General features: G+C 51.5%; 1 protein-coding gene across 10 annotated transcripts in view; it reads right to left on the bottom strand.

The window, feature by feature from the left end:
- Positions 1–21684, bottom strand: part of KHDC4 (KH domain containing 4, pre-mRNA splicing factor) — a 35951-nt gene extending 14267 nt beyond the window's left edge. For 7 of the 10 annotated variants that reach the window (XM_032975835.2, XM_032975837.2, XM_032975836.2 and 4 more), the window contains exons 1-9: positions 21525–21683; positions 16418–16577; positions 14143–14259; positions 12855–12934; positions 11850–11902; positions 7674–8131; positions 6099–6310; positions 4411–4471; positions 2888–2936 (exon numbers count right to left, since the gene is read on the bottom strand). In XM_032975835.2, the coding sequence (XP_032831726.2) occupies positions 2888–2936; positions 4411–4471; positions 6099–6310; positions 7674–8131; positions 11850–11902; positions 12855–12934; positions 14143–14259; positions 16418–16577; positions 21525–21556 (1222 nt within the window). In that variant the 5' untranslated portion in view covers positions 21557–21683. Of the gene's footprint in view, positions 1–2887; positions 2937–4410; positions 4472–6098; positions 6311–7673; positions 8132–11849; positions 11903–12854; positions 12935–14142; positions 14260–16417; positions 16578–21524 lie in introns of all 10 variants that reach the window. The other 3 variants (XM_032975840.2, XM_032975841.2, XM_032975838.2) reach the window with 3 other exon arrangements.
- Between the last annotated feature and the right edge of the window lie 1076 nt (positions 21685–22760).

Genomic DNA, 22760 nt, shown 5'->3' with positions numbered 1-22760 from the left:
AAAGCTGAAAAATGATCGACAAGTTACTCAATTGGGATGACACACAGCGGAAAAAACCGTTCCCCCCCCCCTGCCGACTCGGATAAACCTGCAGAGTCTTGGGGACACGGCGAATGCTTCCCTGGGTAAACATGCAGCATGATGACGAGTCGGTTCTGTGTGTACATCTGCAATAGGCAGGCACTAAAACTCTGGCAAAAGATTATTCACAATACGAGCACACCTGCAGCTGCTACGAGAGACTTGTCCGTCTGTAACCTGGAAGGCACTACGACAGTAATATAAATCACTACATGCAGTAATACACGTTTCATTGTTTTACTTGGTACGCAACGTTCTACCGATAGCGCAGCTGCTCACAAGTCAATTTCAAAATTGGTCACATCGGAATTTTTGTTTTTAAATCGCGAGCCTTATTTGGCCACGTTTCGCAAACAAGTGCAGCCTCCGAATCTTATCCACTCCAATCTCTCCGGCCTCTCCTTTGTGCGCGCGTGTGTGTGTGTGTGTGGCCACGTAGAAACGGAACAAAATCCGGTCGGATCGTGACGCGGGCAAAAACCCGGTGAAGTGACGACCAAGTGGCAAAGCGGTGGCGTTGTAGGTGAGTGTAGTACGTCCACGCCCACGGATTCAGGGCGGAACAGCTCTGATCACCGCCGTCGTTTGATCTGGGAGGGCAGTATCGGCATGAGCGCCAAAACCTCACGGTGCTCCACCTTCTGGACCCTCCCCCCACGCGCCCTCGGCTACTCCCGGGGGAAGTACCGGAAAAAAAAACACCGCACTCCTCGACCGTGGACACCAGCGCCGCCGCCGCCGCGGTCTTCAGAGGCACGAGAAACCGCGGTCGAATCGCCAAGGGCAGCCAGAACCGGCGCCCCCCCCCCCCCCCACCCACCCCTCCCCATTACCCAAGCTCTGTGATCCTATATTGGGGATATTTGGTCAACTCCAGTCATGCGTGTGTTCGCGCACGTGGGAGAAAAACCGGAGAACTTGGAGAACACCGATACGTGTAGGAAGGTGGGGAAGGGGTGACACTCAATCCCTGTGGGGATATTGAACCCACTTGCCGCACCGCCACCGTCTCCTGGCGAAGCCCAGTGGGTTTGCAAGTGTTTCACGAATTCGTGTGCGTGACTGAACAAGCCCTGGTTGCCTCCGCAGTGCTGGATCACAGGCCGCGTGCAGCATAGCCAGCAGCGACACCTTCACCAACACCGCCTTGCCAACGATTGAACCCGCGAATCTTGTTATTTTTTTTTTGCGTTAGATCACATATATACAGTGAGGGGGGAAAAAAAAGTATTTGATCCCCTGCTGATTTTGTACGTTTGCCCACTGGCAAAGAAATTATCAGTATATGATTTTAATGGTAGGTTTATTTGAACAGCGAGACAGAAAAACAACAGAAAATCCAGAAAAACGCATGTCAAAAATGTTATAAATTGATTTGCATTTTAATGAGGGAAATAAGTATTTGACCCCCTCTCAATCAGAAAGATTTCTGGCTCCCAGGTGTCTTTTATATAGGTAACGAGTTGAGATTAGAGTGTGGGAGCACACTCTTAAAGGGAGTGCTCCTAATCTCAGCTTGTTACCTGTATAAAAGACACCTGTCCACAGAAGCAATCAATCAATCAGATTCCAAACTCTCCACCATGGCCAAGACCAAAGAGCTCTCCAAGGATGTCAGGGACAAGATTGCAGACCTACACAAGGCTGGAATGGGCTACAAGACCATTGCCAAGCAGCTTGGTGAGAAGGTGACAATAGTTGGTGCGATTATTTGCAAATGGTAAAAACATAAAAGAACTGTCAATCTCCCTCGGCCTGGGGCTCCATGCAAGATCTCACCTCGTGGAGTTGCAATGATCATGAGAACGGTGAGGAATCAGCCCAGAACTACACGGGAGGATCTTGTCAATGATCTCAAGGCAGCTGGGACCATAGTCACCAAGAAAACAATTGGTAACACGCTACGCCGTGAAGGACTGCAATCCTGCAGCGCCCGCAAGGTCCCCCCTGCTCAAGAAAGCACATATACACATGCCCGTCTGAAGTTTGCCAATGAACATCTGAATAATTCAGAGGACAACTGGGTGAAAGTGTTGTGGTCAGATGAGACCAAAATGGAGCTCTTTGGCATCAACTCAACTCGCCGTGTTTGGAGGAGGAGGAATGCTGCCTATCACCCCAAGAACACCATCCCCACCGTCAAACATGGAGGTGAAACATTATGCTTTGGGGGTGTTTTTCTGCTAAGGGGACAGCACAACTTCACCGCATCAAAGGGACGATGGACGGGGCCATGTACCGTCAAATTTTGGGTGAGAACTTCCTTCCCTCAGCCAGGGCATTGAAAATGGGTCGTGGATGGGTATTCCAGCATGACAATGACCCAAAACACATGGCCAAGGCAACAAAGGAGTGGCTCAAGAAGAAGCACATTAAGGTCGTGGAGTGGCCTAGTCAGTCTCCAGACCTTAATCCCATAGAAAATCTGTGGAGGGAGCTGAAGGTTCGAGTTGCCAAACGTCAGCCTCGAAACCTTAATGACTTGGAGAAGATCTGCAAAGAGGAGTGGGACAAAATCCCTCCTGAGATGTGTGCAAACCTGGTGGCCAACTTCAAGAAACGTCTGACCTCTGTGATTGCCAACAAGGGTTTTGCCACCAAGTACTAAGTCATGTTTTGCAGAGGGGTCAAATACTTATTTCCCTCATTAAAATGCAAATCAATTTACAACATTTTTGACATGCGTTTTTTCTGGATTTTGTTGTTGTTATTCTGTCTCTCACTGTTCAAATAAACCTACCATTAAAATTAAGGACTGATAATATTCGTCGCGAAAGCCGATTACGTGTCAAACTGAACTGCTTACCTGCCTGACCGCTCATCGAGTTCTGGTAAGCGCTGTATTTGTCATGAACCTGCGGAGACGGACAAACAAACAAAAACACAGAGCCACCCTTCAGAAAGAAGTCGAGTTCACGTCCTCCATCAGCAAACGCAGGCCTCGTGTTGCACGAGTGGCCCGGCATCACCAAAAAATGCCCTACGGTAAAACAAAAAAAAATATACACGCTTATCTTTTTAAACTTGAGCTGCGGCTAAAACTCTCTCTGCACAGCGTTCCCGGAAGCCCGAAGGGAATTGGCGGCAGTTGTTCCGATTAACTAAGCGACAAGCGAACAGTGGCACGGACGCCGTCGCCAACCGCAGGCAAGGCTGCGGCTCCGCACCCAAGCGCAACCACAATCGTGACAATTACCGGCGTTACGATTAACTGTGCGATAGCTCAAGCAGCCCCGAGGGCCAAAAAAAAAAAATCTGCACTGGCCGGCGTGATAATGTACGGTCAAGTCAGTTTATTTCTTTCAGGTTAAACCCCCCTAGGCGATGCGAAGTGTTTTTTTTATCAATGGTCACATGGGAAGGGAGGGTTTTTGCAGGGGAGTGCATCGACCAAAAACAGAATTTTTTTGTTTAAATAAACGTGATGGCTAAGTAATAAACAAACTAGAACTATGTACAATGTGACTCTAGTAAGCCATCCAAAATATCCACGATATTATTCAAGGCACGAGTGAAAGGAAACCCGCGTATGGCATTTACATTTACATGTATAACAGGGGGTGGGGGAACTTTTTTTCTGCCAAGGGCCATTTGGATAATTATAACATAAATCCCAGGGCCATACAAAATTATATTTATGCTGCTATGAAAAAAGCGCCCAGAATTATTGAATGTCGAGTCGTGCGGTTGCCTTGGCAGCGCCAGACGAAATTATTTTGCGGGCCTTATACGGCCCGCGAGCCGGACGTTCTCCACCCCTGATGTATAACAATAAGGAGACCAACTACATTGTCTTGTTGTGGTTTTCACACCTGATGACGATTGCTCGTGTTGCAGTCGAAACGTCGTGAAAATTTTTTATCGTTTTATATTTTTATTTCTTATTTTATCGTTTCCCTTCTAAGTGACTTTACCGAAAGAACCAAGAATATGAATCCCTGCAGTCACGAAAGCTTTAAATAAAAATGTACATTTGCTGTGTGGAATATAACCCCCCCATGACTTGCACAGGGAGAGAAAAGACCCCTTCACCGAACAGTTGCACCGGCACGAGAGTGGCTTTCAAGTTAAATCAAGCTACGTGATGTAATCTGGTCCAATCAAAAGATGATGCCAACCGGCAACGCGCTGCGAGTAAATCACTGCAAGCGCAGCTGTGGCCGTGACAGAAAAACGACTCTCCGATGGCAAATTATAATTAAAAATTACGTGACCACGCCTTTGGTTCAAATTGCGCTGGGCTATTGCATCGCATCGCGACTCATTCACACAGAACCCGGCAATCGACACCGTGCGCCGTGCATGTCGCACTCTTGAACGGCCACTCACCGTCTGGAGCAAATCCTCGCAGAGTTTTCTCGCCAAAGCCAGTTTCTCTGGTCTCGGGTGGCTGAGAATAAAGGATTTTTTTTAAAGGCAGTTTAAGTTACAGCCAATGGCTGGACAAACGAGTAAGACAACCTTCATCATCATCATCATTATTATTTTTTTCGCACGCTTCGCACAGCGTTGCATCTGAAAGCAAATGAAACGTGGTATAACGTATCAACGGCATGCCCACATATCTACAAACAGCTAATTACTCGACACAGGAGAGAGACGCGTACGGAAACAAAGACAGAGACAAAGATCCCCCCCCGTATAGCCTTCACAGACTGTTGGGGCAAGTGCTGCAAGCGAGCACCTCTCAAGGTCAGCAGGGCTCATGAGGGCGTGGGTGGATAGCGCCACGCCCGGCCGCTTTTTGTCTCCCGAGTGGTGAGGTTTACACGCTGCCCCAGGTACTCATTTGAGGCCGAGTCAACTTAGGGGAAGCCCACGATCGGTTCAGATAATCGACACTGATGTTGACCGTGAGCGGGAAATGTAGTCAGGTCGCCGGGTTTGTCGTGTAGCGCGGTAACAAATATGCAACCACTCCCCACTTTTGTCTTTGTTTCTGTACGCCTCTCTTATCTGTGTCAAGTAAGTATCCATTTGTAGATATGTAGGCATTCCGTTGACATGTTAAACCACGTTTCATTAGCTTGCAGATTTAAGGACAACCCCACACGTACAGACACATCGACACAACAACAACCGCCACCAAGTGGCGGTGACGTCACCACGTCGCTTGTGCCAGGCAAGGTGCACGTGAAGGCCACGTGAAGTGTCGAACGCCCGGCGGCAGGAGGTCACGGGGCAAACCTAGGGTGCCATGGGTTGACTGACCAACAGTACACACACTCATACACACAGCTAGATGCTCCCTCTATCTCTGTTGAGGCCACGTGAAGTGTTGAACGCTCGCTGGCAGTAGGAGGTCACGCGACAGACCCAGGTGCGATGGGTCGACTAACTGAGATGACTGGCTGATGCGCCACCTGTGCCGCTCCTTAGTGCCAACATCAACAGTTGATAGACACACACACAGGGACATCCCCACAAAGGCAGACACCCTCGCACACACCCACCCACACACCCACCCACCCACACACCCACCCACCCACACACCCACCCACCCACACACCCACCCACCCACACACCCACCCACCCACAAACACCCACCCACCCACACCCACAAACACCCACCCACCCACACACACCCACCCACAAACACCCACCCACCCACCCCCACACCCACCCACCCACACCCACCCACACCCACCCACCCACCCACACAACCACCCACTCCCACCCACACACCCACCCACCCCCACCCACACACCCACCCACCCACACACCCACCCACACACCCACCCCCACCCACCCACACACACCCACACCCCCACCCACACACACACCCACCCCCACCCACACACCCACACCCACCCACCCACACCTCCACCCACACACCCACCCACACCCACCCACACACCCACCCACACCCACCCACCCACCCACACAACCACCCACCCACACAACCACCCACCCCCACCCACACCCACCCACCCACACCCACCCACCCACACACCCACACCCACACACCCACCCACACACACCCACACACACCCACCCACACACACCCACACCCCCACCTGATGTAAATGTAGAGCGGCTCGAAGGCCTCACGTCCGGACGCGTGCTCCATGTACCCCGAGCTGCGGCCTCGCAGGTGAACCTTGGCGCCGGTCTCGCGCACGATGTGCTGTAGGTAGGAGCCGCCGGGGCCCTCCAGCGAGGCCTTGAGGCCAAAGGCGGGATCGGCGTGCTCCAGGCCCACAAACACCTTCTCCTGCACGTAGTGCATCTGCAAGGAAGCGGGTGCCGAGCTGGTGACGGACCGGGCGCGTGGTGGGGGGGGGAAAAGCGGGCACGCGATGGCACACCGTGGCAGGTCACTGTCGCGGACCTCACAATCTTTTATTTACGGTAACCTCTCGTGTAAACGATTCACGAGACCGTTACAGCAGCTCAATCGCAAAAAAGCTGACCCGACTGGCAATGAAACGTGGGGGGGGGTGGGGGGAGAACAAGGGAGGGACCGCGAAAACTGGCGACGGGAGAACGTGGCCCGAAGATGATGAGAACGACAACGATGATGATGAGAACGACGACGATGATGATGAGAACGACGACGATGATGAGAACGACAACGATGATGAGAACGACGAAGATGATGAGAACGACAACGATGATGATGAGAACAACGACGATGATGAGAACGACGAAGATGATGAGAACAACGACGATGATGAGAACGACGACGATGATGAGAACGACGACGATGATGAGAACGACGACGATGATGAGAACGACGACGATGATGAGAACAACAACGATGATGAGAACGACGACGATGATGAGAACGACGACGATGATGAGAACGACGACGATGATAACGACGACGATGATGAGAACGACGACGATGATGAGAACGACGACGATGATGAGAACGACGACGATGATGAGAACGACAACGACGATGAGAACGACAACGACGACGACGATGAGAATGATTCTATTTTAGTCTTGCGTATGTAGTGACAACAGAGGCTGCGTGCGGTGTGAGGGGACTAGTAGTGGTGGCCACGGGAGGTGATGACAGGGGTATCGTCGGTTGTGAGCGCGAAGGGACTGGTGGCTACGGCGATGTTCGAGAAGGGAGCCGTGGTCGGGTGACGGAAGAGGCCGGTGGAGTCTGCCGGTGGAGCGAGCGTCCAGAGCCAGCGAGAATGACCGAGAAGGGGGTCGTGGCCCTCGGCCTGATTATCAAGCGAACGTGTCTTCCATAAAGTGCCATCTCAAGAGAAGTGCTTCAAGTCGTCGTTGCACATGCGATGGAAATATGTTCAGGAACTAATTGGCAAAACGTTGAGATCTGCTGGCCACGATGAGAGGGCATCGGGAGAGAGTTTGTGTAGTTTTTATGCTCCCCCCTTCGTCGAAGGGGGGTACAGACGTTGGGCTTCTCACCAGTCAAGCGTTTTAAACATCACCAACACTGAAAACTAAATTTCTTCAGAACTGCCTTCTGTTGTTCATGCAACCGCTGGAAGAGAGGCACGCAAACTCCAAATACACAGCAGCAGCAGCAGCAGGCGCTAAGGGTCGTGATCGAACCCACGACCTCCTGCACACCGGGCGAGGCAGTTACCGTCTCGCCCACTCACCCCGGGCTGCAGCTGAGCGAGCGGTGCGGACACGCGGAAGCCGGACGGCGCTGCCGAGTAACTCGCCGGCGGGGCAAACGCATTCCCGGTCGGGTGGGAGTACGCAACCGGCGTCGCCTGCGGCGCCACTGGCATCGGCGGCTGGTGGTAGGCAGGCGCCGGATGGTAGGCAGGCGCCGGCGAGTTAGCCGCGGCGGGCGGGGCAAAGCCGACGGTCGGCAGCGGCGGCGGCGGCGGCGGCGGGTACAGCATCCCGGACGTCGCCCCCGACGTCATCGCCGCGGCCGGCGGGTACGTGGGCGCAGCTTCGGCCGCAAAGCCGCACGGGGGCAGTTGGGAGGCTGCGCCGGCGACCCCGGCGACGCCGGCGACGCCGGGGTCGGACAGGGACACGCGCTCGTACAGGCCGTTCCCGCGCACCCACGCGTCGATCTTATCGTTGATCATCCGGACGGCCACTGCGGGACGGCAAGGAAAACAAAAAACAGGACGAGATGAGATCCGATCTGAGCGGCGGCGAGTTCGGCTCGGCGAGGAATTTTAATCGGTGCTAACCGCCGCACTGGCCCGCGCGCGCACGCTCGCAAACACGCACACGCACGCCCGTCAGTGGCCGCCACCGCCACGCGCCGGTGCGAGACAGCGTACGACGTCCGGAGAGCAACCGGTGAAACATCGCAACGCTGTGCCGACTCTCACGCTCCATCCGATGGGCGCGTCGGGAGAGAGCGTTCGCGCTGCGCTGACGAACTCGGCAGGCGAGCGTTCGACTCCTGCCAACGGTCAACACCGAATTACGATTAACCTAAAGCGGTGCCGGGCCTGCCCTCGAACGAGCGCTCGGTGCGGTGTGTAAACATTGCCCACGGGGGAGACGATGCCGACCGGACGTGGTGGTGTTGATCACCCTCGTGTGCCACGTCGGCCTTCACACGTGTTCGCAATAAGGCTATGGCCCGGAGGATCTTTGTCTCGTCATTTGTGCATATGTAAATGTATAATCGGTCATGGCGGTATTTGTAAACCAATTGAAAACGTTAGTGTAAACACACATTGGTATGCTGCTGCTGCTGCTGCTCCATTATAACCCTTTCCAACTAAGACCAAGAGTGCGAATGCATTGCCAGTGTTCCCTTTGTAACTTGGCGGGGGTGGCAGGTTGTCGCGATGCAACTACTCGGGACTTAACTGGGAGAAAACTATTTGGACCGTTTTGGCCAAAGTATTGCCCGGTAAAAAAAAAAACAACGTATACAAAACAATTACTCATAATGTAGTAGTGTTAGCCAGTTTTCAGAGGGGGGCATTTTTGACGATAAGACGTCATCAGTGTCGAGGGCCGTCACACCTACACAAGCGGTAATTTAACATTTGTGTACTGTCGGGGGGTGGGGGAAGGGCGCACGTCACGGGCCTCACGAAAGGCCACCCAGCGGCCCGCTGATGGCGGCCCACGGACCTCGTAAATGTGCAACACTGATGTAGCACACTCAGTAACCGCGACACTCGTCGTAGAGCACAGGGCGATCGTCACCAAGGAAGCGGCGCGCGATGCCTCACAGTCACAGCCTCACGGTCACACAGTCACAGCCTCACGGTCACAGTCTCATGGTCACAGTCACAGCCTCACGGTCACACAGTCACAGTCACACAGTCACAGTCTCACGGTCACACAGTCACAGTCTCACAGTCACAGTCTCACGGTCTCACAGTCACAGCCTCACGGTCACACAGTCACAGCCTCACGGTCACAGTCTCATGGTCACAGTCACAGCCTCACGGTCACACAGTCACAGTCACACAGTCACAGTCTCACGGTCACACAGTCACAGTCTCACGGTCACACAGTCACAGTCTCACGGTCACACAGTCACAGCCTCACGGTCACACAGTCACAGCCTCACGGTCACAGTCTCACAGTCACAGCCTCACAGTCACAGCCTCACAGTCAGTCTCAGCCGCAGCGGTTTCGGTAGCAAGGTCACAGCCTCACCACAGCCTCACGGTCACAGCCACACGTCGCAGCCACACGGTCACACAGTCTGTCACAGCCTCACGGTCACACAGTCAGTCTCACGGTCACACAGTCACAGCCTCACGGTCAGTCTCACGGTCACAGCCTCACGGTCTCACAGTCACAGCCTCACGGTCACACAGTCAGTCTCACGGTCACACAGTCACAGCCTCACGGTCACACAGTCACAGCCTCACGGTCACACAGTCACAGCCTCACGGTCACACAGTCACAGCCTCACGGTCACACAGTCACAGCCTCACGGTCACACAGTCACAGTCTCACGGTCACACAGTCACAGTCTCACGGTCACACAGTCAGTCTCACGGTCACACAGTCACAGCCTCACGGTCACACAGTCACAGCCTCATGCTCGCAGCCTCACGGTCACACAGTCACATCCTCACGGTCACACAGTCACATCCTCACGGTCACACAGTCACAGCCTCACGGTCACACAGTCACAGCCTCACGGTCACACAGTCAGTCTCTCGGTCACACAGTCACAGCCTCACGGTCAGTCTCACGGTCACAGCCTCACGGTCTCACAGCCACAGCCTCACGGTCTCACAGTCACAGCCTCACGGTCACACAGTCACAGCCTCACGGTCACACAGTCACAGCCTCACGGTCACACAGTCACAGCCTCACGGTCACACAGTCACAGCCTCACGGTCACACAGTCACAGCCTCACGGTCACACAGTCAGTCTCACGGTCACACAGTCAGTCTCACGGTCTCACAGTCTGTCACAGCCTCACGGTCACACAGTCAGTCTCACGGTCACAGTCCGCAGCGGTTTCGGTAGGGGGGGTGGAGCGGGGCGGGCGAGATGTTGCCGCGTGCAATCCCGATCGAGTCAATTTTGCAGGCCCATTTTCAAATTGAGCAAACGCGGAGGCCGCGATGCCGGTACGCACACGGCGGCCTGCGGTTTTGCGACGACGGCACGGGGATCTTTGGCGCGCAGTGTTATTTATTACGGTCAACATGCAACGCGGCAGCAATGACCGCGGTAGACCAGAAGGGTTTATAGAACCGCGAGCCATTCCCGCAACGAGCGGCCGGACGCGCTACCCCTGGGCCGAGTTACCGGCCCAACGAGCCGTGCCCGTTGGGCCTGTCCCCCGCTGCGGAAATAGGCAGGGCACAGGTACCCCGAGCAGCCCTGAAGGCGAGCGTCAGTGCGCTGTAGGTGAGTGCTAGTGCACCAAACCCACGGACTCAGGGCATGAGGCATCTCGTGTCACCGCCGTCGTTTGATCTGGGAGGGCAGTATCGGCAGGAGCGCCAAAACCTCACAGTGCTCCACCTTCTGGACCCTCCTCACCCCCCCCCCCCACCATCCCCCCCACAGAAGATTTCCCAGCCATCAATAAACGAAAACCCAACACTTGGGATGCAGGAGGTCGTGTGTTCGATCCCGACCCCAACGCCTGCTGAATATTTTGAGTTTGCGTGTCTCTCTCTCTCCGTGGTCGTGTGAATTTTTCTCTAGGCCCATCCGGTTTCTCCCTCCACATTTTTGAATCAACATCACCAAGGGTTTAGAGTGAATTGGCTGCTATATATTTCCACACGACGATAAGCCACTTCGTTGAGCCACCATTTGTGAACGCCAGGTTGCTTCTGGAAAAGACCTATTCGGTAGCTCAGTGGGGCATCACCTGGTAAAAATAAAAATGCTGCTCTCCAATGCGTCTCTTACTTTTTTCCATTTTCTAAAACACGATTGGCGAGCGCAGGCCCAAAAAAATGCCAAGCGGCCAGCATCGAACAGCGCCGCCGAAGGTTAAAACGAATTAACTTGCGCCGCTACATTGTTTTTTGTTGTTGTCGGGTGGTGGAGGGCTTTCACGGTTCTGACACGACTACACCGAGACGACCTCGCACGACAAAACAAATCAATTGTGAATCGTAACGTCGGTCGCGAAAGACTACGTACGAGATTAAGCGCGATCAAAGCGGTGGGGTGATCAGGGTTAACCTTGCTCATTTCAAGTAACTCGTTATTATTATTATTTCAAGAGCTTGTGGAAAGAGATGAGGGGGGCGGCATTACAAAGGGGGGGGAAACGGGGCAGTCGGGGCTACATCGCATTAGCACGGTTGGCCACGTGCAGTACGAAAGAAGTTTTACATGCATGCATTCTGGTACTCACAGCTCACGCTATCCGCGCCGCTCCCCTTGATATGAAGGTGAAGTGGCTGGTCGCTGTCAACAAATGAACGATTTGCACAAGATTAAAACACAAACCTCAGGTTAAACCAATTAAACAAGCTTCACGGTCACACACTTTATGCCCGAGCAGACGGTCGAGGCTCGCGAGAGAGAGAGAGCCCAAGCAGCAGCAGCAGCAGCAGCAGGTGTATTGCCGAGCGCACGTGTTCACCCGATTTCATGCAACAGATGCCACTTGTGTTTAGTTTCCCGTCCTTCCTCCCCCCGCGCCTCCGATTAGCACGGTTGGCTATGTACGGCGTGAATCAAGTGCAACGTATATACAACAGACGTGTTCAGAACTGCTCGTGCAACACGCACAAAGTAGCACACTGCTCCATGACTCGGCATGAGCAAAGCCATCCCCCCTAATAGATGCCGCGTGTATCCTGCACCACCGGTAAAAAGAGAACCACGGCCCTCAGGAAAGGGCCGCCAACCTCGTTTGTGCAGCGTTGTTCCTCGTTCGCGCACGTTGAGCGTTAGAATATCGTCTGTGCGAGTCGCACGCGGTGAATTCTTACACGAGCGAGGCATAGCGCGGACAATGATCGATGTTTATTGACGATTCAATGTGAAGGACTCTGCTCATGTGGCGGTCAACAAAGCTTTCATTATTGACGGCCCATGGGCAACACAACAGGTGACACAGCAGGTAACCAAGGCAAAGATCCCCCCCCCCCGTATAGCCTTCACAGGCTGTCGGGGCAAGTGCCGTTAAAGCGAGCACCTATGAAGGGGCTGGGCGGCCAGCACCAGTAGCGACATTTACGACACACCGCACTCACAATCCACTCACACATGCTCACACCGATGCTCTGCAGAACACGGGAAGAGAGAACGTACAACCTCCGCACAGAAATGTAGCCAGATTCGGCAATCGAACCTAGGACCTGAAGCTACCGTGCAGCCCTACGAGCAGTTCATTATTAAGTAGCCAACTTACTCGGGAGAAGCCACTGCCTTTTCCTCCGGAGTCATGTAGCGTCCTCTGGTTGACACCACTGTGCCAGTCTGCTTACTTATCTGCAAATACAAGAGTCAAGTTACACAATTATTAATAACCAAACAGTACACACACTCATGATGAAGACGCGCGCGCACCCAAATTATTTCACGAGCTTTGTATGTTGAACTTCTTTTGCACCGTACTAGTCAACTGCGCCAAATCGGAGATGCGGGGGAAGAACGGGCCGAAGAAGCGCATCCGAAAACCGTGCGATGCAGTGGCCGTCTTTGTTCAATGGTTAGCCTAAAGCCGCTGCTGCAAGGATGTTTATAATGCACCTCGACGAGACCAGCGAGGCATTGTGGCTCATTTGTGACGGGCACTTTGCGCGCGCCGTGAGTGGGACCTCATAATAACGTGTCGGTTCGGCAACCAATGCAGCTCTGCGAGCACTGGACCGGGTGTGGTTGGATCTCGCAGTACCCGTCGCGACACGTGCCAGAGAAACTTCACGTCTAACCAGCCCCTTACCAAGTTACCTGGAATTATTATCATTAATCTTTCTTTTTTTTTAGCGTTGCTACTACTGCTGAATTTGCAAGGGGTGCACAAGCACACATGACAAAAGAACACCCTCGCCACGTCCGGCAATAACACCGTGTGGCCTTAGAAGGGAGAAATTATACAATCGGCGACTTTTTGCGGTCGATGGGACTGTTCCATCGCTCCCCGAAATGTCACCGATCGTACAGCAAGTCCTCGTTTAACACAGCAGATGCTCTCCTGAAATCGCCGCGCCGAGCGAAAACATTGTCCCCACAAATAACGTGATGAGAGAGCTTGGCGAGAAACGGCGCACGCACACGCAGCGAGATGGCGGGGCAAAGAACAGAGGGGGGCGCCGCCGCGCTACTGTACCATTCCGCGTACTGTATCACTGCACCGCGCCTGGCGCCGGCTATAATAGAGTGCGGCCGTGTCGCTGCAGTTCACTTCGGAAAGCACGTCGTCTTTAAAAACAACGGCGGTGCCACGCCACGGCGGGCCACTTGCGCGTTCCGAGATTCAGCTGTGAAAGGTGACCCACATCCTGCAAACTTGCGGAGTATCTCGGAACGGGGGGAAAAGGGTCAATTGTCCAAAAAGTTTGTGAACCTACACGTGCCTGCGAGTTGAAAAATCCGAAGCCTCGCGAGACGTGGTCTGCTTGAACGACGCTGCTATATATATATACACACACACACGCGCGCTTGCTAGTACAGCTCATCATTGTCGTCGTTAGTACCTCCTCCTGCACTTGCACGAGGGTGATCTTGTTGCGACTGGCGGCAGGAATGTCGTTGATGTCCAGGTTGACCTGCACCTTCTCATGGGACGACTTCGCCATTCCGGGAATAACCTGCTGCACGCACAAAGACAAAGATCCCCCGTATAGCCTTTAACAGACTGTTGGGGAAAGCGTTGTTCAGGAGGACATATAGTGAGGGGAAAAAAAGTATTTGATCCCCTGCTGATTTTGTACGTTTGCCCACTGACAAAGAAATGATCAGTCTATAATTTTAATGGTAGGTTTATTTGAACAGTGAGAGACAGAATAACAACAAAAAAATCCAGAAAGACGCATGTCACAAATGTTATGAATTGATTTGCATTTTAATGAGGGAAATAAGTATTTGACCCCTCTGCAAAACATGACTTAGTACTTGGTGGCAAAACCCTTGTTGGCAATCACAGAGGTCAGACGTTTCTTGTAGTTGGCCACCAGGTTTGCACACATCTCAGGAGGGATTTTGTCCCACTCCTCTTTGCAGATCTTCTCCAAGTCATTAAGGTTTCGAGGCTGACGTTTGGCAACTCGAACCTTCAGCTCCCTTCACAGATATTCTATGGGATTAAAGTCTGGAGACTGGCTAGGTCACTCCAGGACCTTAATGTGCTTCTTGAGCCACTCCTTTGTTGCCGTGGCCGTGTGTTTTGGGTCATTGTCATGCTGGAATACCCATCCACGACCCATTTTCAATGCCCTGGCTGAGGGAAGGAGGTTCTCACCCAAGATTTGATGGTACATGGACCCGTCCATAGTCCCTTTGATACGGTGAAGTTGTCCTGTCCCCTTAGCAGAAAAACACCCCGAAAGCATGTTTCCACCTCCATGTTTGACGGTGGGGATGGTGTTCTTGGGGTCATAGGCAGCATTCCTCCTCCTCCAAACACGGAGAGTTGAGTTGATGCCAAAGAGCTCCATTTTGGTCTCATCTGACCACAACACTTTCACCCAGTTGTCCTCTGAATCATTCAGATGTTCATTGGCAAACTTCAGACGGGCATGTATATGTGCTTTCTTGAGCAGGGAGACCTTGTGGGCACTGCAGGATTTCAGTCCTTCACGGTGTAGTGTGTTACCAATTGTTTTCTTGGTGACTATGGTCCCAGCTGCCTTGAGATCATTGACAAGATCCTCCCGTGTAGTTCTGGGCTGATTCCTCACCGTTCTCATGATCATTGCAACTCCACGAGGTGAGATCTTGCATGGAGCCCCAGGCCGAGGGAGAGTGATAGTTCTTTTGTGTTTCTTCCATTTGCGAAAAATCGCACCAACTGTTGTCACCTTCTCACCAAGCTGTTTGGCAATGGTCTTGTAGCCCATTCCAGCCTTGTGTAGGTCTACAATCTTGTCCCAGGCATCCTTGGAGAGCTCTTTGGTCTTGGCCATGGTGGAGAGTTTGGAATCTGATTGATTGATTGCTTCTGTGGACAGGTGTCTTTTGTACAGGTAACAAGCTGAGATTAGGAGCACTCCCTTTAAGTGTGCTCTTAATCTCAGCTCGTTACCTGTATAAAAGACACCTGGGAGCCAGAAATCTTTCTGATTGAGACGGGGTCAAATACTTATTTCCCTCATTAAAATGCAAATCAATTTATAACATTTTGACATGCGTTTTTCTGGATTTTCTTGTTGTTATTCTGTCTCTCACTGTCCAAATAAACCTACCATTAAAATAATAGACTGATCATTTCTTTGTCAGTGGGCAAACGTACAAAACCAGCAGGGGATCAAATACTTTTTTTCCCTCACTGTACTGTATGAAGGCTGGAACGGTACATGAGTGGTTGGGTGGCCAGCACCATGCCCGACCGACCTTGTTTTTAGTGGGGATATTTATACACCGGCACAGGTACTCATTTGAGGCAGAGTCGACCTAGGGAAGGCCCAGGAGCGGTTCAGATATTCGACAATGGCGTTGGCCGCGAGCGGGAATCGAACCCAGGTCGCCGGGTTCACAGCGCAGCAAGCTAACCACTTCACTACCGCTCCCCATGCACACAAACGCACAAACGCACATACGCGCGCACGCACGCCGTCAGTGGCCATGTGCGAGACGTTGTGTTCTCCTATAATGTGGAAGTTGCGTTCCTGAAGAACACCACGCGACCTAACCCACAAAAAAACCCTCTCTATTATGGATATTGTTCGCAAAAGCCTACGTGTTTAAGCGGCCCGATTGATCGTGGGCTAAGAATGACGGCGACGACAGAGACGTCGTGGCCGGAGCCCGCACCGTGTCGTTGCCGGTCTTCACGCTCACGTTGGCGGGCGCCTTGAGCTTCCCCCTGGCCATCAGCATGTTGTTGATGCGCGCCGCGGCAGCGGCGGCAGCCTCCAGGGCACACGGCACCCGCTCATCGCTGGTACCCGCCTCGTCCCACTTGCTCCGCCGCCTGCATCACATCACCACCACCACCACCACGCACAGCGTGGAGAGACACCGTCAAAACAAATTACACTACTATAAAGTCCAAAACAAAGGGGGGTTTTTTTTTTGGGGTTACATCGCGTGAATATAATTGCGTCATTAAACTCGTCACTACCTGCCACAGCCAATTCAGAATCACAGTATTTATTCATACTGGAGGAATTTGATGAGCTATAAAGCTCTTTCACAGATGCCCGGTAGTCGCGGGTCGTAATGGTTTGTCACGTAAACAACACGTGCCAGTTAGTTACTGCTTCAGCGCACCGATGTGTGGGGAGAGTAAACCCACAACATTTAGAATTCGAGTACGACGTTCCGCCGGTGGTCAGGCGATAGCCAGAATTGTGAAGAAGTCCTTCTGCCTTGGTCTTAAATGGAGTAAAGGTGATGCCATCACTGTGAGCCTATCAGGTGCGAAGACCAGAGGGGGGGTTAATGTGGTCATATTTAATCACAATGGATCATGTTAATCTGAGAATGTGGTCGCAAAAGCCGACTTGTTAAACCGACTGCTGTAAAGTATTTGGGCTGCTGTACATTCCCACGTAAGCCACTTCGATGAGCTATCATTTTCGGTCATGTCGCTCCTGAAAAAGGGCTATATACTGGCACAAAAACTGACACCTTTATTCAAGGCATCATGTTTGCAATAACCAGAACACGACCAATCAAATTCAAGGACAGTGCATATAATTATCAGAGTTGTCTCTTTTGTTTGCATTTTGACTGCTTATGTTGTGGTTATTGCAAACATGATGCCTTGAATACAGGTGTCAGTTTTTGTGCCAGTTAAAAGGGTAAAAACCTATTACTATAACTTGTTACTGGCAATGGAGGTCTCATAATGTAAATGCTCACCCCGAGCCCTCAATACTCTGACAGTGCGCTGTTTTTGAGTTGTACGCCTTTTGGCGTCTTCTGGTCCAACACCAGTGGAGACTAGGCTCTAAGAAAAGCCGTCTCGGGTGTGGACCAATCAAATTCAAGGACAGTGCATATTATTATCAGAGTTGTCTCTTTTGTTTGCATTTTGACTGCAAATGTTGTGGTTATTGCAAACATGATGCCTTGAATAAAGATGCCAGTTTTTGTGCCAGTTAAAAGGGTAAAACCTATTACTATATCTTGTTACTGGCAAAGAAGGTCTCATAAAGCTATATACTATGTAGCTCGGTTGGTTCTCACCTGGTAAAATCTAAAGTTTATAGTTTTTTTGTTTTACACTCCCCCGAGCCTGTGGGTCTCTGTCCGATGGACGTGGTGAGATTTAATAAGCGTGCACGATTGTATCGATCGATGCTCAGGGAGACCGAATTGGCCTCGATGACCTCTGAATTAGCAAATTGTGTTGGTGATGCTGCTGCGTCGGCAGTGGTGCACACAACTAAAATATTTAACACGTTCCCCCTCAATAACACTGTGCTCAAAAAAGCTGAAGTATATAAACTGGCGGCGTTTTGTGATATGACCCCTGCTACATCATTAGGCCTCCTTTGCCAGTACCAAAATACAATAACAGGGGTTTTCCCCTTTTTTCTGGCAACAATACTGAAACCTTTTCCCGAGGATTCATGTTACTGCATTAACCACAATACTTGGCAGTCAAAATGCAGAGTGTGTGTTTTTTGCTTGCATTTTTACTGCAAGTATTGTGGTTAATGCAGACATGAATCCTTGTAAAAAGGTTTCAGTATTGTTGCCAGAAAAAAGGGGAAAAACCCCTATTTTTATTACGTGACCCCTCTTCATAGCACAACATATTTGCACCATTGAGGGCCATTGCAGGTACTCGCATTGCCTTTGAACGGTTCGCGTGTTGGCGTTCTGGCCAAACACGAGCGTGAGACGAGGCTATTTAAAGAAGGCCGACTCTGGTGTGGGCCTATCAGTTTCAAAGAAAATGCATATATTACCAGAGCACGTTTGTTTAGATGTTTTGCCACAAGTATGTGCGGATGCCTTGCAATAGGTGTGTCGATTTGGTGTTTGAACATCTTAACACCTCCTGCTTTATTGCCAAAAAAGGGTGAAGCCTATTCATATTTTTTCACCATTTTTAATCCTGCCAAAAATTTCCTACAGATACAGGATATTTTTTGGCGTTTATGGCCATAAACCTTGAAGGCCCCTTGGGTTCGATTTACCTTTCTGTGTGACGTTTTTTTACATTCTGAAACTGTTCACCATGGGTTTCCTCCCACAGATAAAACATTTTACAGCAATAAGCACACACTGTAGGTGGTATTGGCCAAACAACATCTCGATGCAGAGAAATAACCTTACAAATAACTCCATGGCGATTACATAACTCGAAATAATCATTAGCGTTGTTGCAGAAAACAGTATACTACTCCATATCCGTATCTTGAAACAAAAACAACTTACACAACACATCATCCACGTGGCCGTCTGGGAGTGCATAATTCCGGCAGCATTGATTAGACACAAGCAAACTATGGAGAAGTTTCGATATTTAGTGTCTCGTCAGCAGTCTAATACATCAATGCTGGTGAACTGCTGATCTTAACTGGCATGGACCGTACCTTTGTGATATCGATACGAAATTATATTAGCATACCTGTCAACCCTTATCAGTGCCTACCTTATTATAGACCAATTCAGACCTTGTTGGTCACCCCGTGCCTTTATAAATCTCAACGTCCATCACACAAAGTCCCGTATTGAAACGGCTGTACGCCGTATGGACCTGAAAACTGAATTTTCCTGTACAAAATACAGATAATCCATAGGGTTGGCAGCTTTGTATTACACATAAGTCAAAACTATCACTACTGTCGCAGTGGAAAATGTAAATACGGATATTACACATGAAACATGAATCCCCACTTAAGACTTTGCAGGACCCTTTCGAAATAATTGAGACTTTAAAGGCTTTCCTTGGTAGACATGCGTCATCACAGATTATACGTGCATACTATTCCTGCGCCTGGCAATGTGTTCAGCAAGCTAAATGTGTACCCATCACTCACTGCTGATGTTATTCGTTCGTGGGTGTACGGTAGTTACATTATTCGCTGCTGGATAGGGGTCTCCCTCACGCCTCTGTGGGACCGTGGTGGCTTGATGGATCAGCATAGTCACTGGAGCGCTGCACTTTTACATCATCTAGATTGAAAACTAATTTCTTTGGAACTGATTTTTGTGATTACTTTGTTGTCCCCCCCCTCCACACGTCCGATTAGCGCAGTTGGCTACGTACGGTGTGAAAGAAGTTCAATGCAGCCTCACACAGAGACGACCCACAGACTCACGCAGAGACTCACAGCTTCACAAAGACCCACAGAGACGATCCGCAGACTCGCACAGAGATCCAGAGACGACCCACAGGCTCGCACAGAGACCCACAGACTCGCACAGAGACCCACAGAGACGACCCACAGGCTCGCACAGAGACCCAGAGACGACCCACAGACTCGCACAGAGACCCACAGACTCACACATAGACCCACAGCCTCACAGAGACGACCCACAGACTCACACAGAGACCCACAGACTCACACAGAGACCCACAGCCCTACACAGACACACAGACTCACACAAGAGACCCACAGCCTTACACAGAGACCCACAGAGAAGACCCACAGACTCACACAGAGACCCACAGCCTTACACAAAGACACACAGACTCACACAGAGGCCCATTGACTAACCCAGAGGCTCATAGTTTGTTGCCCTTCCCCCGAACCTCCGATTAGTGCGTAAAGAAGTTCAACGTACATACTTCACCAATTTAACACGTAGGCTTTCGCGACCAATATCCATAATAGTGTTTTTAGGGGGGTTAGATATCGTTAAACCCGCCATCACCCGACACAGCCAATTAGGAAGGTCTGTCACGTAAATATAAAATGCCAATTCGTTACTAGTACAGCACCAGTGTGTTGGAGCGCAAAGCCACGACGTAAAAAAAAACCTGTATTATGGATATACTTCACCAAGTTGGCGAGACGCGGGTTATTGACAAGTCGGGGGGAGATCATAATACAACACGAAACACTCCACTACATATATTTACACACCCCCAATGAATAAAAGACAATAATAATGTAGCTATTGAACATTTCAATCGCAAGGTATGCATACAATAACAGTTGAGAAGTCGGGGAGGGGAGATCACCCAACACGGAACACTACACTATATATAAACACACTCATGACTATAAGACAATGTAGCTATTGAACATTTAAATCGCTCTTGAATCGGGTGCAACCACAACAAACAAAAAACACGAACACAACACGCAGCACTACACTACATACATACACACACTAATGAATATAAGACAATACGAATGTAACTATTTAACATTTAAATGGCAAGGTGGTGGATACAATAACAACAGCCTTTCCGGGTGTACAAGCGCGACTTTAAAATGGCGAAACCGTTGGCGTCACCCCCAACGGCAGCTGCGAATACTCGCCCCCAACTCCACGCAACCCCCCTCCTGTCTCTTTACAACAACAATTTACACAAAACACATTCGTTACACGCGCGAACGCGTTAACCGCGCGCGAAACTACGACATTGAGGGACATCGGTTGTGCAGCCGAGGTAGGCGATTGATGGGGAGGAGGTGAGGAGGGGTGGAAGGCCGCGAGGCCTCTGTGGAGACGGAGCGACGGAATCGCCTCGCGTTTTGTTCGTGCCCAGGAGCCGAACGAGATCGTTCCGCAACACATACACACACACTAGTTGCGGTACACCTCCATCCAGCAGTGGATAGACCAACGCGTGACGACGAAGTTATTACCTCAAAGCCTGAGGCCTTCGCGTTTTGGAGCCTGCGCGTGGGAAGCCTTCGGCCTTCCGATTTCTCGAAACAAATTCGAGCCTCCTCAGCAAGCGCCCACGAGAAACAACAAAAAAACACAAATACAAATATTTACTCACGCGGGTCTCAGGGAAGCCACCTCCGTGCTCATCTCCTCACGCACGGCGAGTCCAGGCCACAAGCCGCCGCCTTCGTTAGCGCCCTTTGTCTATCGGCCAAATATCCCTGTGGGGCCCCAAGCGAGGCGGATGACGTCACGGCGGTGGCGGCGGCGGTCGTGACGTCATCGGGTTTGCTGGGGCGTGACGTCATGTATCCCGCACGCGCTGCCATTGAGGGACGTGCGCTCGTGAACCCTGAGGCGGTGCAACCCTCGCAACCCGCAGCACCCCGCTAGGATGTCTCCGTCGTTACAGCCTGTGGGTGGGTGTCTGTGGGTGTCTGTGTGAGTGTGTGTGTGAGTCTGTGGGTGTGTGGGTGTCTGTGTGAGTCTGTGTGAGTGTGTGTGTCTGTGTGAGTGTGTGTGTCTGTGTGAGTGTGGGTGTCTGTGTGAGTGTGAGTCTGTGGGTGTCTGTGTGAGTGTGAGTCTGTGGGTGTCTGTGTGAGTGTGTGTGTCTGTGTGAGTCTGTGGGTGTCTGTGTGAGTCTGTGGGTGTCTGTGTGAGTGTGTGTGTCTGTGTGAGTCTGTGGGTGTCTGTGTGAGTCTGTGTGAGTCTGTGGGTGTCTGTGTGAGTCTGTGGGTGTCTGTGTGAGTGTGTGTGAGTGTGTGAGTCTGTGGGTGTCTGTGAGTGTGTGTGTCTGTGGGTGTCTGTAGGTGTCTGTGTGAGTGTGTGTGTCTGTGTGAGTCTGTGTGAGTCTGTGGGTGTCTGTGTGAGTCTGTGTGAGTGTGTGAGTCTGTGGGTGTCTGTGGGTGTGTGGGTGTCTGTGTGAGTCTGTGTGAGTGTGTGTGTCTGTGTGAGTGTGTGTGTCTGTGTGAGTGTGGGTGTCTGTGTGAGTCTGTGGGTGTCTGTGGGTGTCTGTGGGTGTGTGGGTGTCTGTGTGAGTGTGTGGGTGTCTGTGGGTGTGTGGGTGTGTGGGTGTCTGTGTGAGTGTGTGGGTGTCTGTGGGTGTCTGTGTGAGTCTGTGTGTCTGTGGGTGTCTGTGAGTGTGTGTGTGTCTGTGTGTGTCTGTGGGTGTCTGTGTGAGTGTGTGTGTGAGTCTGTGGGTGTCTGTGTGAGTCTGTGGGTGTCTGTGGGTGTGTGGGTGTCTGTGTGAGTGTGTGGGTGTCTGTGTGAGTGTGGGTGTCTGTGTGAGTCTGTGTGTCTGGGTGAGTGTGTGTGTCTGTGTGAGTGTGTGTGTCTGTGTGAGTGTGGGTGT

This window comes from Petromyzon marinus, chromosome 57 (genome assembly GCF_048934315.1).
Source record: "Petromyzon marinus isolate PM22_M1 ecotype Great Lakes invasive population chromosome 57, UKy_Petmar_22M1.pri1.0, whole genome shotgun sequence".
Classification (NCBI taxonomy): Eukaryota; Metazoa; Chordata; class Hyperoartia; order Petromyzontiformes; family Petromyzontidae; genus Petromyzon; species Petromyzon marinus.
The sequence above is the reverse complement of the archived record's forward strand: the minus strand, read 5'-3'. Positions and strand labels throughout refer to the sequence as shown.